Source organism: Microcaecilia unicolor, chromosome 6 (assembly GCF_901765095.1).
Source record: "Microcaecilia unicolor chromosome 6, aMicUni1.1, whole genome shotgun sequence".
Taxonomy (NCBI): Eukaryota; Metazoa; Chordata; class Amphibia; order Gymnophiona; family Siphonopidae; genus Microcaecilia; species Microcaecilia unicolor.
The window spans coordinates 266,432,678-266,450,938 of record NC_044036.1 but is presented as its reverse complement, the minus strand read 5'-3'; the positions used below and the strand labels follow the sequence as shown (position 1 = coordinate 266,450,938).

General features: G+C 44.8%; 1 protein-coding gene across 5 annotated transcripts in view; it reads left to right on the top strand.

The window, feature by feature from the left end:
• DENND1A (DENN domain containing 1A) overlaps positions 1–18,261 on the top strand; it is a 1,150,393-nt gene that overhangs the window by 431,099 nt on the left and 701,033 nt on the right. For all 5 annotated transcript variants that reach the window (XM_030207362.1, XM_030207365.1, XM_030207363.1 and 2 more), the window contains exon 7: positions 17,491–17,571. In XM_030207362.1, coding sequence (XP_030063222.1) covers positions 17,491–17,571 — 81 coding nt within the window. The remainder of the gene's footprint in view (positions 1–17,490; positions 17,572–18,261) is intronic.

Here is an 18,261-nt window from a genome sequence, read left to right as displayed (position 1 = left end):
TACCGCACTGCAAATGCTTTGTAATGTTACTCTTCCAAGAGACACTTTATGCATGGCTGAATGCGGAGGTTACATTAAAAAACTTGGCTATGTTGCAGGGAGAGTTCCCACTGCGCGTCTTCATCAAGCTGCCATTATCACGTGACCCCCCCCCCCCCCAGCAAAAGAATTTTAAACAAAACTCATTGTTATTTCGGGAGCCAACGTAATTTCTTAAGAACCAAGCTTAAATGTTGAAAATATGGAATTCTTGTAATTAGACAGGTAGCAGCATTTTGTACAATTTGAAAAGCTCTAATACTGGAATTAGAATAGTCCAGTTTTGTCAAATTAGTGCATTTGCACTACTGATTGAAAATCTGTATGATCATGGGCTTCCATTTATGTAAAGTCCTCAACTGAAAGAATGCGGATTTTACCACTCCTCATAAGAACATAACATAAGAACATTAAGAGTAACCATACTGGGTTAGACCAATGGTCCATCTAGCCCAGTATCCAGTTTTCCAAACAGCCTTCCAAGCCAGGTCACAAGTACCTGGCAGAAACCCACTCAAATGTGTGATTTGAAGGACAAATCTACATTAGTGATCACACCCAGGCTTTGAATCTATTCACAATCTCTAATTCTTGATCTCCTTATTTGATCTTATCTGGTATTCGCAGTAATGGAGTGCTACAAATTACCATCATTTCCGTATTCCCAAAATTGTCAATTTATTCTGTTTCAACTACCTCGAAATACTATTCATATAATAAGACAATTGTCTGTGTGCCTTCTCAAAACTGCATTCAAACAGGAAAAAGAATTGAATATCCATTATTCATGGATTATGAATGCAATCATGATGAGTTTTTTTGCAAAGTTGTTGGGTCAGCTAATTATGCTGGAGGAAATTAAATCTATCAAGAGGTTGAAACTGCGAAAACTCCAGGTCCCAGGTGGCTTTGGTAGTGAATTTTACAAGATTTTGATTGATCAAGTGGTGGAATCACTCCAAGCCATGTATCAGCCGAAGCTATGGGACTTTATCAGAATTGTGGAGGAGTTAGATGAGGACTTAGAATCCTTACCAGTTTAATAGGTTGTCCATCTGGTGAGGGGATTGACAGTTGGGGAAGGTGGTGTGTTCCTTGATGTGTTGGCCTAAGCATGGTCTGACGAATTAGATATTGATCTTACAGGGATATAACTAGCTAAGTTGTGAGTGGTGGGCCTCAAACTACTTGTTAGTGCAGAGTAGCAAGAAGTCTTATTTAAAAACCATCTGTAAGGTATATCTTATTAAAATGCATGGCTCTCGAATGAAACTGAGGATGGATGATTGTTGTTTGAGGTGTAAGGTTGGCCAGGGAACTTGGGTTCACTTCTTTCTGGATTTCTCCTGCCTTCATACAATGTTGGAGGCAAGTCTTTGCTTTGATTGAATGAGTCATAGGAGAGAGGGTAGAATAGTCTTATGACCTATTACTGTTGGGACACTGGGCAGATCAAAAGCAAATGTCTAGAGATACAAAGAGGTTTATTATAACTGCAGTCTTTATACTACACAGACTTATATTATAGAAATGGAATGGTGAGTACCCCCTGTTGTATCTTCATTGGTTGTGTAAAGTGCAACATTTGGCTTGGTTTGAGCATTGGTCCCTATCATAACAGAACAAGCCATCTGAAGTATCCCAAAAATGGCTGTGGTCTAAATTTCACCATCTTGGTCTCTTGCACATTGGTGATCCTGAAGACATGTTAGTTTGATGTAAAATAACCAATTAGAGGGGTCCATCCTGTTAGTCTTTACTACATTTTGGAGTCCTGGGTAGAGGAGAGGGGAGGTGGGAAAGGGGCAGGGTTGGTTAAAAGAAGTTGTTTGAATGTAGTTCACCTGGAGAGTAGGAGTAAGTCCTATAGTGGCGACCTGGCTGGCCTCTGTACTCCCCCTCCCTCCCCCCGATAAGAGTCCACCAGGAAGGGTTACTTGTTTTTATTGCCTTGATATATAACGTGTTCCTTTTTAAATATGTTTTTGTACTTTAATGGCTGGCCATTTTGTTGCCAGCCAATCAAAAAAGGAGGCCTAAGTGCTCCTGTGTTAACTCTAGACAGGTACTCTGCGCTATTGACGACATTAGCGCACATCCTGCAATAAAATATATTTTAAAAACATGTTCCAAAAATGCTGCATTGGATCTGGGCTTAGTGAATTAATTCCATGTAAGCATGCGTTAAGCACTGATTTGTGTATTTTACTAAAAAGACCCCTTTGATTGTAAGCCTACCTGTTGTCCCTGAATGTAACTTGCTTTGAACAAGTACCAGTAATTTAAAAAAGTATTCTCTAAATCAAACCATCAGCAGAGGCTTCTCCCTCATATATACCTATAGGCAGCGACTACATCATCCTCATGAATTTCCACTGAGAGACTACAGTAAAGAGAGGATGGTGTTTCAGGATGAGAGGTGAAAGGGGGCAAAGCTATAGACATAAGGGCACTGAATTTCTTTCAGCTGAAGTTTTTAGATAAAGCTGCCTGTGTGAGGTTCTGTGTGAAGATCTTGTCTGAAGACCCAAGCCTAGGTCAAGGTGAAAACTCTGAAGGGCATGACATGTGCAAGTCCTGGTTGAAGACCTTTGGTTACTCCTTTATGACATGGTGCTAGAAGGGCAGTAGGGAGGATTAGAAAAGCAGGAATGTTCATACTGCTCCTGGGGGCCTTCTCTGTCACTGAAGATATGGAAGGAATGGATGTGCCTCTATAGCTTGGTTCAGTGACAGACTGGTTGGAGGTGCAGTTGGTTATATGGGGGACAGTACTGATTTATTTATTCATTTATTTATTTATTGCATTTGTATCCCACATTTTCCCACCTCTTTGCAGGCTCAATGTGGCTTACAATACATCATGAATGATGGAAATATATAAGAAAATAGACATTTAGTATTGGGTAACATGATAATGATAAAACATGATAGTAGTGTGACAAACAAATATTGTAAGACAGTTCTGGATATATGTGTGGGAGTTCACATTTGTTGATCTTTGTGATATGCCTTGTTAAAGAGATGGGTCTTTAGTAGTTTGCGGAAGTTAGTTAGTTCATAGATAGTTTTTAAGCTGCACGGCAGCGCGTTTCAGAATTATGTGCTCAAGTAGGAGAAGGTTGACCCATGCGTTAGTTTGTATTTTAGACCTTTACAGTTGGGGAAGTGAAGATTGAGGAATGTGCGGGATGATTTTTTAGCATTCCTGGGTGGTAAGTCTATCAGGTCTGACATGTAGGCTGTGGCATCTCCATGAATGATTTTGTGAACTAGGGTACATATTTTGAACGTGATGCATTCTTTGAGTGGGAGCCAATGTAGCTTTTCTCTTAGGGGTTTCACACTGTCATATTTTGTTTTACTGAATATGAGTCTGGCTGCTGTGTTCTGAGCTGTCTGAAGTTTCTTGATTATTTGCTCTTTGCAGCCAGCATAGAGTGTGTTGCAGTAGTCCAGATGACTGAGTACCATCGACTGTACCAGGTTGCTGAAGACGGCCCTTGGGAAGAAAGGTCTCACTCTTTTTTAAATTTTCACATTGAGTGGAACATCTTCTTGGTTGTGTTTTTCGCGTGACTCTCAAGAGTTAGGTGTCAATCAGTGGTAACTCCAAGAATTTTTAGTGTGTCCGAAATAGGAAGATTGAGTTTTGGTGTGTTAATGGTGGTGAATTTGTTCGTGTTGTGTTGAGAGGTGAGTATTAGGCATTGGGTTTTTTTCTGCATTGAGTTTCAGCTGAAATGCATCAGCCCATGAATGCATGATGTGTAGGCTTTGGTTGATGTCATTGGAAATTTCCTTTAAATCTTGTTTAAATGGGATGTAGATCGTTACGTTGTCTGCGTATATAGTAACATACATACATAGTAGATGACGGCAGAAAAAGACCTGCACGGTCCATCCAGTCTGCCCAACAAGATAAACTCATATGTGCTACTTTTTACGGGTTGAGGTTTTGGTTTGATAGTAGTTTGGCCAAGGGTATCATCATTAAGTTGAATAAGATCAGTGAGAGGGGGGATCCCTGTGGAACTTCGCATTCAGGTATCCATGTGGCTGATGTAGTCGAATTAGATGTCACTTGGTATGATCGTGTGGTTAGGAACCCCTTGAACCAATTGAGAACGTTGCCTCCAATTCCGAAGTACTCGAGGATATGTAGTAGTATTCCATGATCAACCATGTCGAAGGCGCTAGACATGTCAAATTGTAGAAGTAGTATGTTCTTGTCAGTTGCAGTCATTTGTTTGAATTTGTTCATGAGAGTAACTAGTACTGTTTCAGTATTGTGGTTAGACCGAAATCCTGACTGGGAGTCGTGTAGTATTGAGAATTTGTTTAAATAGTTTGTGAGTTGTTTGGTCACCATCCCTTCCGTTAGTTTGGTTATTAAGGGAATGGATGCTACTGGTCTGTAGTTGGTTAGTTCACTATCACTTTTCTTTACGCCTTTGTGTATGGGGGTGAGTAGGATGTTTCCTTTCTCCTTCGGGAAAAGTCCATTTTGTAACATATAGTTCACGTGATTCGTTTGGTCTGCTATAGATTGTTGAGGGGCAGAAGTCATAAGGTTGTTTGGGCGTATGTCTAATTTGCAATGAGATTTGGCTAATCTTTTGAGCGTTTGGGAGATGAGATCCTCCGATAATATCTCGAAGTTGGTCCAGGTTCTGTCTGCTGGGTATACACCAGGGTCTGGGTCTAGACAATCAAGGAGTACGGTGTAATCAATGGTACTGAAAGGTATTTTAAGTCGCAATTGTACGATTTTCTCATTGAAGTATCTCGCGAGATTGTCTGCTCCTGGTGTATCTTTGCTGTTTGTTGTGACTGATGTGATATCTAGTAGTTTATTCACGAGTTGGAAGAGTTTATGTGTGTCCTTGTAGTTTGGTCCAATTTCAGTTTTGTAATATAGTCTTTTAGTTCGTCTTATGGTATATTTATTTTCTTTCAAGTTGTTTCCAGGCATTAAGTGTGGGGTCGTCTTTCTTTTTTTTCCATGCACGTTCTAACCTTCTAACTTGTGTTTTAAGTTTTTTTCAGTTCTTCATTGAACCATGGTATTGAGTTCTTTCTGTGTGAGGTTCTGGTTTGAGTTGGGGCAATATTGTCTTATATTGATCTGCATCTATCGTCCCATTCTAGGAGGAATTGGTTTGTATCTGCCTTTATTGTCCATCCATTGTGGTAGATCTGTTGCCAGAATATTACCGGGTCTATTTTTCCTCTAGTGGTGTAGGTTTTTTGTTCTTGTTTGTTAATTGTGTCTTTTGTTCGCCATTGGAGGGAGATGTATGCTTTATAGAGGGGAATAATCGAACGTCGCCGGCGAAATAGATAGCCGGCGATCTATTTTGGCGGTGGCGCAACAGCTGGCCGGAACCGTATTATCAAAAAGATGGCCGGCCATCTTTTTTTTTTTTGATAATACGGTTTAGACCGGCCAAATGCCTTGGATGTCGCTGGGTTTGAGATGGCCGGTTTTGTTTTTTAGCGATAATGGAATAAAATGTCGGCCATCTCCAGCCTGGCGACATCCAAGGCATTTGGTCGTGGGAGGAGCCAGCATTTGTAGTGCACTTACATGCCAGGACACCAACTGGGCACCCTAGGGGTCAGTGTGGTGGACTTCAGAAACGGCTCCCACATGCATAGCTCCCTTACTATGGGTGCTGACCATAGTTGGTGACCACTGGGGGAGTAAGTGGAGGTCATCCCCCATTCTGTCCGGTGGTCATCTGGTCAGTTGGGGCACCTTTTTGAGACTTAGTCGTGAAAATAAAAGGACCAAGTAAACCCGGCCAAATACCGCTTAACGCCGCTTTTTTTTTCCCCATTATCGCCGAAAGCCGGCCATCTGGTAGCCACGCCCATGCCCGCCCATGCCCCGCCTTCGTTTCGCTGGTGACACGCCCCCTTGAACTTTCGCCGGCGAGGCGACGGGAAAGCAGCGATGCTGTTAAAAAGCCAGCTTTCGATTATACGCTTTTAGCCGCTTTTGCGAAATCGCCGGCGATCTCCCGATTTGTGTCAGAAGATCGCCGGCGAAAAGTTTCGATTATAAGCTGGATAGTGGTCTGACCATGGTGTGGGTATCCATTTTGTATCTGTTAGTATAAGGTTTGAGTCGGGATCGAATTTGTGTGTGATAATGTCTAGTATGTGTCCTTTAGTGTGAGTTGGTTGTGTGTTTGGTCCGTGAAGATCCCACGGTTGTAGGAACTCTTTGCATTCTTGGGTGCTTGTTGAGGTAAGATCTTCAAGGTGCAGGTTGATATCTCCTAATATGATAAAGGTAGTGACACAAGTGTTCAAGAAGAAAGTCCATAAAGTGTGTTTGGGAATTTTGCAGTTGCCTGGCGGTCTGTAGAGTAGGACTGCGTTAAGGTGTTCCTGCAAATTTGGGTGATTGATTCTTACTGATGCGAATTCAAGTTGTGGCAGAATGGATTCAGCTGTGGTTGTGATGGTGAATTCGGATTTGTATATTATGGCTATTCCTCTTCCTCTTTTTCCGTTTCTTGTCCAGTGGGTAATTTTGTATCCTGGTGGGCATAAGTCTAAGACTATGGGGTCTTTAAGGTTGCGGATCCAGGTTTCGGTGATGAATAGGAGGTCAAGATTGTCTGTAGTGATCCAGTCTGTTATAATCTCTATTTTATTTACTACTGATCTGGCATTTACATACCCCATTTGGATTGAATGGTAAGGTTCTGTTTGGAACCTGGATGTGTTGATTTTTATTAGTTGCCTGTTTTCTTAGTATCTGGTTTTGTTGTGTCCTTTCTTCCCTTTCTGTTGGTTATTTCCGTATGTGTTTGTTTTTCCTTTTAGTTGATTGTTGTTCTTTTGGTCTGGTGAGCTGTGAATGGGTTGGCTGTAGGGTTTGTGTGCTGTAGGTAGATTGTTGTCTATGTTGGGAGTAGTCCATGCGTGGTAGATTGAATTCTGCCTCAGTGATTTGGTACTATAGAGAGATGACCAAATGCATTTACTTAAAATATATGTTTGAAAGAAAAAGGAAGTGTGATGTACATTGTTCTGAGTAGAAGAAGCCAGCATTGATGGCCTCTATAGTAGTTACTGGCTGGGTAAGTACTTCTCTGTTGCTGTCTTGCCATCCTTTGTAGGTGATGCTATGCTGTTTTCTTCTGGTTAGAATGCAAGGTGTCTTGAACTTCATATATTTCAAATCAGCATCTCACTACTGCTGCTGGTATTTCTTTTCCGCATCTTGCCATGCTTTCCATATTGTGGCCCTACTGCTCAGCATGTTTTCCTGTTCAGTTGTGGGCAGCTGTACTTTCTTCTCTGCCTCTATAATTGGATTACAGCTACTGTTTTTTAACATCATGGACAGATTTTTGTTTTTGTTTTACAGTGGATTGCAGTGATTGAATCTCTTTTGCACCGACTTATCATTTTACAGCTCCTTTGCTGTTCATCAGTAGAAATGCTGCTCTGTTCTTAAGAGACTGGACATTTTTTGTAGCACTTATTTTTACAGATACTACAGATCTGTGTCAGTGATTCTAAAACCCATGTACTGGATTCAAACTGACATTATCCAGCTATTCAATGGACTGGATTTTGAAATTCTTTTCTATTTATATATCTGTGTAGTTCAACATGCTTGTTATTTTCCAAATTTTATTCTTAGTAGATAAGGTAATAAAAATTAACTTAATATTGGCTCTGTTTTCTTTCTGGCAATCATATCCTGAAGTATTGCTTCCAGGGCTGTTATGATGGGAACATTTGGAAGCAATACAGATCAAGCTTGCAATGCCTGTGGGTTTGCTTCAAGGGCTGGCTGGGCAGGAAATTCTGGAAGCAACATCTGTCAGGTCTTCTCAGTAGGGTTGGACATATCAGGGCAGCTAGTACTGTCTCTGGGTGAGGTGGGGATGTATCAGGGCAGCTGGCTCTCTCTCTCTCTCTGGGTGAGGTGGAAGCACAGATGGGCAACTGGCCCTGTCTCAGAATAAGGTGGGAGCACACCAGGACACCCAGTCCTTTTTTGTATGTTTGCTGTCCCTCATCACACCTCTCTAACATTGCTCTTCACTTATGACCTTTTACTTCTGCATTAAAAAGTTTACTTCACTTGCAGGGGTATAGTCAAGGTTCAATGCCTGATGTGTGCAAAAACTTAGTGCACTTTACTGCATCATAAGTAACTTAATTTGGAGGCCTATTAGCATGCATTTCTGTACTCGTGTTAAGTGCAGATTTTTGAGGACCAGAATTCTTGCTACATGAGAAGGTATATTAGTACACAAAAATCTGCCCTGCACTTGAAGTTAACCACTGGTCTTAAGGTAGCACAGTTTATTCTCCGAGGACAAGCAGGCTGCTTGTTCTCACTGATGGGTGACATCCACGGCAGCCCCTCCAATCGGAACTTCACTAGCAAAGGCCTTTGCTAGTCCTCGCGCGCCCATGCGCACCACGCATGCGCGGCTGTCTTCCCGCCCGAACTGGCTCGTGTTTGTCAGTCTTCTTTTGTCCGCGCTCGGTACGGTCGTGTTTGCGCCGTTCGCGCCCCTTAAGTTGACCCTCGCGCGTCTTTTTGACTTTCGCTTCTAAAAAAAAAAAAAAAAAAAAAAAGGGGGATTTCGGAGAAGGGCCTTTCGGTCTTTTTCCCCTTCCCGTATTTCCAGTTTTTTGCCCCGTTAAGTTTTCTTTCGTTTTCGGGGTAGGCCCTTTTGAGGCCTCGGGTCGAGTTTTTTCTCCCTCTTTTTGGTGCCTTACCGCAATTACGAGTTTTGATTTCGCCGGCATGATTTTTCCGCCCATGTCATCGAAGTCTCCCAGCGGCTTCAAGAAGTGCACCCAGTGCGCCCGGGTAATCTCGCTCACTGATAGGCACGCGTCGTGTCTTCAGTGTCTGGGGGCTGGGCACCGCCCGCAGGCCTGTAGTCTTTGCGCCCTTTTACAAAAAAGGACTCAGGTAGCGAGATCGGCCCAGTGGAACGTGTTGTTCTCGGGCTCTTCGTCGGCATCTGCACCGGGAGTATCGAGTGCATCGACGTCGACAGCGTCAAGACCTCCGCCCTCGGCCGCGACTGTATCGATTGCATCGAGGCATCGACCCTCTGCATCATCGGGGCCGAGACATCGGAAGGCTGCATCGGTAGTACCGGGACCTCCACTAGTGCTGATGTCGTCGGACGGTGGTGCTTCGACTGGAGTGCAGGTGAGGGCTGTCCATTCCCCTGCTGGTGGCGGTGAGCCTTCGGGTGGGTCTCCCCCTACCCTGAGGGCTCCTGCTGTACAGCCCCCCCCCCCCCTCCCCGAGACCGACCTTCTTCGGCCTCGGCCCCGAGGAAGCGACGTCTGGATTCTATGTCCACCTCGTCGGTACCGGGAAGCTCCGGTGACATGCTTCGTTTGAAAAAGTCAAAGAAACATCGACACCGGTCCCCTTCCCGCGTCGGTACCGAGAGCTCTGGGTCGCCGAGGGCATCGGCACCGGGAGGACCGCTCACCCTCTGTTCAGGAGGTGTCGATGCGCTCCACCTTGGACAGCCCGGAACAGCCTCCTCGCCCGGAACAGACTCTGACTTCGACACCTGCATCGGCTTCCATGTCTTTCTGCACGAGAGTCTCCGGGCCGTTCTCCCAGAGATCCTGGGAGAGCTGTTGCGCCCTTCCCCTCCGGTACCGGGGGTGCTTGCGCCACAGGTACCGTCGAGTGAGGCGCCGGCTGGCCCCTTGCCCGGGGTGAAGTCTCCGACATCGGTGCCGCTTGCGGTACCGACTGCGGTCGCCTCCCAGGAAGGCTCCCCGACGACGTCTGCGGAGGGAGCTTCGCCGGTGCGGGCGAGGGAGTGTACCTCTCGACGCTCACACTGTGGCCGTGTTTCCACGGAGTCGAGCCGGGCACGACTTCAGACACAGGTTCATGAACTTGTGTCTGATACCGATGGTGAGGCCTCGTGGGAGGAGGAGGAGGACATCAGATATTTCTCTGACGAGGAGTCTGATGGCCTTCCTTCTGATCCCACTCCCTCTCCTGAAAGGCAGCTTTCTCCTCCCGAGAGTCTGTCTTTTGAGGCCTTTGTCCGGGAGATGTCTATGGCCATCCCCTTCCCGGTGGTTGTGGAGGACGAGCCCAGGGCTGAAATGTTTGAGCTCCTGGACTATCCTTCTCCACCTAAAGAAGCGTCCACAGTACCTATGCATCATGTCCTCAAAAAGACATTGCTGGCGAACTGGACCAAGCCATTAACTAACCCCCACATTCCCAAGAAGATCGAGTCCCAGTACCGGATCCATGGGGACCCAGAGCTGATGCGCACTCAGTTGCCTCACGACTCTGGAGTTGTGGATTTGGCCCTAAAGAAGACTAAGAGTTCTAGGGAGCATGCTTCCGCGCCCCCGGGCAAAGACTCTAGAACCTTAGACTCCTTTGGGAGGAAGGCCTACCATTCCTCTATGCTCGTGGCCAAAATTCAGTCTTACCAGCTCTACACGAGCATACACATGCGGAAAAATGTGCGGCAGTTGGCGGGCTTGGTGGACAAGCTCCCTCCTGAGCAAGCCAAGCCATTTCAGGAGGTGGTCAGGCAGCTGAAGGCGTGCAGAAAATTCCTGGCCAGAGGGGTATATGATACCTTTGATGTTGCGTCCAGGGCCGCTGCTCAAGGTGTGGTGATGCTCAGACTCTCATGGCTGCGTGCCTCCGACCTGGAGAATAGGATCCAGCAGCGGATTGCGGACTCGCCTTGCCGTGCGGACAACATTTTTGGAGAGAAGGTCGAACAGGTGGTAGAGCAGCTCCACCAGCGGGATACCGCTTTCGACAAGTTCTCCCGCCGGGCAGCCTTCAGCTTCTACCTCCACAGGTAGACGCTTTTATGGGGAAAGGAAGACTGTTCCTTACTCTTCTGGTAAGCGTAGGTACAATCCTCCTTCTCGACAGCCTGCGGCCCAGGCTAAGCCCCAGCGCGCTTGCTCTCGTCAGCAGCGTGCGCCTCAGCAAGGCCCCTCGGCTCCCCAGCAAAAGCAGGGGGCGAGCTTTTGACTGGCTCCAGCAGAGCATAGCCGCCATCAACGTGTCAGTGCTGGGCGATCTGCCGGTCGGGGGGAGGTTGAAAGTTTTTCACCAAAGGTGGCCTCTCATAACCTCTGATCAGTGGGTTGTTCAAATAGTCCGGCAAGGATACACCCTCAATTTGGCCTCCAAACCTCCAAATTGCCCACCGGGAGCTCAGTCTTACAGCTTCCAACACAAGCAGGTACTTGCAGAGGAACTCTCCGCCCTTCTCAGCGCCAATGCGGTCGAGCCCGTGCCATCCGGGCAAGAAGGGCTGGGATTCTATTCCAGGTACTTCCTTGTGGAAAAGAAAACAGGGGGGATGCGTCCCATCCTAGACCTAAGGGCCCTGAACAAATATCTGGTAAAGGAAAAGTTCAGGATGCTTTCCCTGGGCACCCTTCTTCCTATGATTCAGGAAAACGACTGGCTATGCTCTCTGGACTTGAAGGACGCCTACACGCACATCCCGATACTGCCAGCTCACAGACAGTATCTGCGATTTCAGCTGGGCACACGTCACTTCCAGTACTGTGTGCTACCCTTTGGGCTCGCCTCTGTGCCCAGAGTGTTTACGAAGTGCCAGGCTGTAGTAGCAGTGGCGCTTTGCAGGCTGGGAGTGCATGTGTTCCCTTATCTCGAGGATTGGCTGGTGAAGAACACATCCGAGGCAGGAGCTCTACAGTCCATGCAGATGACTATTCGCCTCCTGGAGCTACTGGGGTTTGTGATAAATTATCCAAAGTCCCATCTTCTCCCAGTACAGAGACTAGAATTCATAGGAGCTCTGCTGGATGCTCGGACGGCTCGTGCCTATCTCCCAGAGACGAGAGCCAATAACTTGTTGTCCCTCGTCTCGCGGGTGCGAGCGTCCCAGCAGATCACAGCTCGGCAGATGTTGATGTGACTCCCATGGCCCGCCTTCACATGCGATCTGCTCAATGGACCCTAGCTTCCCTGTGGTTTCAGGCTGCTGGGGATCTAGAAGACGTGATCCACCTGTCCACGAGTTTTCTCAAATCCCTGTATTGGTGGACGATTTGGTCCAATTTGACTCTGGGACGTCCTTTCCAAATTCCTCAGCCACAAAAAGTGCTGACTACGGATGCGTCTCTCCTGGGGTGGGGAGCTCATGTCGATGGGCTTCACACCCAGGGAAGCTGGTCCCTCCAGGAACGCGATCTGCAGATCAATCTCCTGGAGTTACGAGCGGTCTGGAACTCTCTGAAGGCTTTCAGAGATCGGCTGTCCCACCAAATTATCCAAATTCAGACAGACAACCAGGTTGCCATGTATTACATCAACAAGCAGGGGGGCACCGGATCTCGCCCCCTGTGTCAGGAAGCCATCAGCATGAGGCTCTGGGCTCGCCGTCACGGCATGGTGCTCCAAGCCACTTATCTGGCAGGCGTAAACAACAGTCTGGCCGACAGGTTGAGCAGGATTATGCAACCTCACGAGTGGTCGTTCAATTCCCATGTAGTGCGACAGATCTTCCAGGTGTGGGGCACCCCCTTGGTAGATCTCTTTGCATCTCGAGCCAACCACAAAGTCCCTCAGTTCTGTTCCAGACTTCAGGCCCACGGCAGACTGGCATCGGATGCCTTCCTCCTGGATTGGGGGAAGGCCTGCTGCATGCTTATCCTCCCATACCTCTGGTGGGGAAGACTTTGTTGAAACTCAAGCAAGATCGAGGCACCATGATTCTGATTGCTCCTTTTTGGCCGCGTCAGATCTGGTTCCCCCTTCTTCTGGAGTTATCCTCCGAAGAACCGTGGAGATTGGAATGTTTTCCGACCCTCATCACACAGGACGAAGGGGCGCTTCTGCATCCCAACCTCCAGTCTCTGGCTCTCACGGCCTGGATGTTGAGAGCGTAGACTTTGCCTCTTTGGGTCTGTCAGAGGGTGTCTCCCGCATCTTGCTTGCTTCCAGGAAAGATTCCACTAAGAGGAGTTACTTCTTTCTATGGAGGAGGTTTGCCGTCTGGTGTGACAGCAAGGCCCTAGATCTTCGCTCTTGTCCTACACAGACCCTGCTTGAATACCTTCTGCACTTGTCTGAGTCTGGTCTCAAGACCAACTCTGTAAGGGTTCACCTTAGTGCAATCAGTGCATACCATTACCTTGTGGAAGGTAAGCCGATCTCAGGACAGCCTTTAGTTGTTCGCTTCATGAGAGGTTTGCTTTTGTCAAAGCCCCCCGTCAAACCTCCTACTGTGTCATGGGATCTCAATGTCGTTCTCACCCAGCTGATGAAACCTCCTTTTGAGCCACTGAACTCCTGCCATCTGAAGTACTTGACCTGGAAGGTCATTTTCTTGGTGGCAGTTACTTCAGCTCGTAGAGTCAGTGAGCTTCAGGTCCTGGTAGCCCAGGCCCCTTACACCAAATTTCATCATAACAGAGTAGTCCTCCGCACTCACCCTAAGTTCTTGCCAAAGGTTGTGTCGGAGTTCCATCTGAACCAGTCAGTTGTCTTGCCAACATTCTTTCCCCGTCCTCATTCCTGCCCTGCTGAACGTCAGCTTCACACATTGGACTGCAAGAGAGCATTGGCCTTCTATCTGGAGCGGACACAGCCCAACAGACAGTCCGCCCAATTGTTTGTTTCTTTTGATCCCAACAGGAGGGGAGTGGCTGTGGGGAAACACACCATATCCAATTGGCTAGCAGATTACATTTCCTTCACTTACGCCCAGGCTGGCCTGGCTCTTGAGGGTCATGTCACGGCTCATAATGTTAGAGCCATGGCAGCGTCTGTAGCCCACTTGAAGTCAGCCACTATTGAAGAGGATTGCAAAGCTGTGACCTGGTCATCTGTCCACACATTCACATCTCATTACTGCCTGCAGCAGGATACCCGACGCGACAGTCGGTTCGGGCAGTCAGTACTTCAGAATCTGTTCGGGGTTTAGAATCCAACTCCACCCCCCTAGGCCCATGTTTATTCTGTTCCAGGCTACACTCTCAGTTAGTTGGATAAGTTGTTAGGTCAATCTCAGTTATGTCCTCGCCGTTGCAAGGCCCAATTGACCATGTTTGTTGTTTTGAGTGAGCCTGGGGGCTAGGGATACCCCATCAGTGAGAACAAGCAGCCTGCTTGTCCTCGGAGAAAGCGAATGCTACATACCTGTAGAAGGTATTCTCCGAGGACAGCAGGCTGATCTCACAAACCCGCCCGCCTCCCCTTTGGAGTTGTGTCTTCCCTTGTCTTTCTTTTGCTACATACGGGACTGACGAACACGAGCCGGTTCGGGCGGGAAGATGGCCGCGCATGCGCGGTGGGCATGGGCGCGCGAGGACTAGCAAAGGCCTTTGCTAGTGAAGTTCCGATTGGAGGGGCTGCCGTGGACGTCACCCATCAGTGAGAACAATCAGCCTGCTGTCCTCGGAGAATACCTTCTACAGGTATGTAGCATTCGCTTTACATCAGCCTTGATGACTTGCATTGTTTTACCTTCTTGTACAGATTACATTGTTTTATGTTTTTATTAATTTCCCATTTTTGAGGAATAAGTACTTAAATTTGTTGGCTTAATATTATTGCAGACCTCCCAACAAGTTTATGATAGTAAAAAAAAAACACCTTGAATTAGAATGCTGTGGTGTTAGTGAAATTAAGTTTCTGCATGGAATAAATTTTACATTACAGGTTATTTATAATTAGTTGGTATGTGTTGTCCCCTCTCTTCCACAGTCTTGCTTTCAGCTCCAGGCAAAATTAATTTTCTATTAGGAAATGTTATGCAGGAATTTTGCCTCTAGATAAGCTGAGAGTATTGATAGCCCATGTGTAAATGCCCAATAGATATAAAATATGTAGAAAATGTGTAAAGTGGATTGAGAAGGTCATTTTAAGAAATTGTGGGCCTGATTCATTAAGGCTTTTCTGATTTTGTGTGTCAATGGGTATTCGATGTCCTTTAAATTTTCTGGGGCTTCTACTAAACCCAATAATCATGATCACCGCCCATGCCACCCCTTTTAGAGCAATAAGGTAAAAATACATAATTGTCATAATACTTTAAATATTAAACTCTCTCTCTTTCTCTCTCTCTCTCTCTCTCTCTCTCTCTCTCTCTCTCTCTATATATATATATATATATATATGTTTAATATTATATTGATGTAGATTGCTTTATAAATTTACCCCTATATATATAGTTTCCATGTTTGAAACATTCTTTCCACATGGAAAATGACTCTTAAATTGTGCAATTATTTGCATATACCTTTGCCATCAAGATGCTTTGTACACGTTCCAGGGTGCATAGTTTGCGCAAAGCAGGAATACAGTTGTGATATTCATGAATACATACATAGAGAACACACACATTTATACATTCTTCAGAGCAGGTGTAAATTTGTGTGCTACTAATGGGGGTCTCAGTATTAGTCTGCTTTATATAGACCCATAGATCTCACTTTGCTTTGATATATTGGAGTTCTTTTCCTTTCTGATTTTATGTCTGAAAGACGGTTTAGCAAGAACCTAATCATCTAAACTAAACTCACAGGTAGTCTTGAATTTACGTTTAATTTCTAACCAGTAACTGACATTTTCCACACAGGTCTTTCAATAGCTGAACTGAACTAGGCACATTTCTCACACATCATATGGGTCCCAGGATCAGTTACTTGAGGAGTTCTATGAGATAGCAATTCTCCAATATTTGGTCTTTGCTGGAACGCAATCAGTTGAGGTTCTTGACAAAAGTCATAAACTGAAAGGACAAGCCAATATTTATATAATGTCTTTACCACAGAAGAGGTCCCTAGGGTATAAGGCAGTATACAAGTAAATCTAGACACTAGTTCTTGCTGCAGGATAATACAAATTTGACCATTAGTCAAGCTGATAAAGGTGGAGGATTGGTAGTCCTTCACAGAAACCAATATTTAACTGTGGCTCATTGTCAGCTGTCTTATACTAATCTATATTTGTGACTGGATGCAGATCATACTTCTATGCTTTTATGAGATATTGAAAATATAATTGGTTCAGCATTGAATGTTTTTTTTTTGACAAAAAAGGAAGTAGACTATCTTATGGAATAACACCCCCAGAGTATTTTTTATTTATTTTCTACTTAAGATACATAAAAGCATTACTTCCCCCCACCCCCACCCCTCATAAGACCAATAGTTTTGACAGAGGGGTTAGTTTTGGAACCTTTTTTAAAATATGTAGTTCTTTTTGTAAATCCAAAAGCAATGCGAGTGAAGTCTTAAATTAAGGATGCATCTCATATGTTGCAGGAACCTAGTGCTTTTTTCAAATGTATTGGATGATATATGATTTGTGACCATCGATGATGTAGCATATTATATTGACTACTCAATATTGAAAGCGATTTAACCGGGCAGGAAAGGCTCTTGCCTGGTCAAATCATCTGTGCCTGCCTAACTGCTGCTATTCAGGGGCACTTAATTGGATAGTGCTACTGAATATCATCACAAACTGCCCCTACATTGTCTGGTTAGTGCCAAGGCAGTCTGTGGGTCGAGCTTGGGAGGAGCCGATAACTTTACTTTTTAGCAGGGATATTCAGACGAATGCCCGGTGCCCGGTTAACATCAGAGTAGTTGCATTGGGACTTCTAGGTCTCCTCTGGTCCTGATCCTTCCTTCTTCCTGCCCTCCTGAAGAAAGCTGAAGCCCTGGCCCTCCACCCACTCCCCCGGTTGTACTGAATAGTGACCAGTGAGGTACCAGAAGGGGATGCTTTAAAAACCATTTGGGAAGCATTGCTTCAAAGTGAACATACTGCGATAGCTCTTAGTTCTGATGGTCCTTAGTAAATTAAATAGTTGCTTTAAAAATAGTTTTGTTGTTGGAAGAGAGATTTTTTTAAATAATTTAATATTTTCATTTAACAATACTCTCTCACAGTATAGACAGTGCCTTTATAAAATAGACATAAAGTAAGTGCTTATCTTTTCACATAAGCACCCTATTATAAAAATGCAATTTACAAAAGCTATTTAAGTGTGAAAACTAGCCACCTTCCCTCTGGGTAAAAATATACTTTGGTGGTTCTTTGAATTTGTGGCTGACAGGATCTATGTTTGCTTTGACTACAACTGCTTTTTTTGCCATAAGCTACAATCGTAGGCAATCACCTACTTAAGCTTCTGTGTCTGTGGGAAATGAGATTGATAAATGAGACCCCGATATTTTTGGTATTCAAGAATAATTTTTGCAAGGGAAAAAGAATGCCACTCTGTCAATTATATAATTCCTTTCAGTATCTCTCTTCCAGCTTGAAATAATCTTGTATCCAACCCAATTCACCCACATTTTCCTTGTCTAGATTTAGATGATTTCCATAGGATGACAGCTTATTTCGATAACATTGTCTTAGAGCACTTTTGTTAATCAGATGATTTCTGCTTTTTTCAGAACAGTCAGTGGACTGAATTTCTGGAAACACTCTATAAACTTTCCATCCCTGATCCAGGAGTGCCTGTTCACCTTAGTGTGGTAGGTAAATGACTGTTTTGAGGAACTTGCAAAACAGAGCAATTTCAGGACAATAAATAACTTTCTGTGAAGATTTGGGAGGATCAGTTTGCTTCTGTATGGACAACCCCAAAGACTTAACAGAAAGAAAAACAACCTAGATATTTTGACATGCTTGCCTCCAAATTGTTTTGTTACTGGGTACATTGCATTGAATGTTTTCTGTTTATTTGTTTAACAAATGTATTTACTGGCTTATCAGCTAGAGTAATCCAAAGTAGTTCACAATTATTTCAAAATGCAAAGTTATTACAGCCTATCAGTGTTGTGTTACCACATCTCGTCAGTGCAAAGATGCAGTGTGTATCTCTGATGATTGTATTCACCTTAAAGGAAAGAGATCAATTAATGTATTATCTGAATAATGTGGAACAGAGCACTCATATCTCTACCAAATGGATTTTATTTCTTCTTTTTAATGTTATGAGTTAATATTTCATTTATAATATACTTGCTTATTTGAGGGGTTTTTGTAATCCTTTCTCATATTTCCATTTAAAATTTTCCTACTTATTTTTTTGAACTAAAAACGCATGGTCAGCTTGTAGGTATTGCGTGCCATAGGATCAGAAGCATTGGCTTAAACTGTCTTTTTGATGTTTTTTATTGTGCAATCAGCAGGAAATGCAGCAGTTGCTAATGATGGGGGCA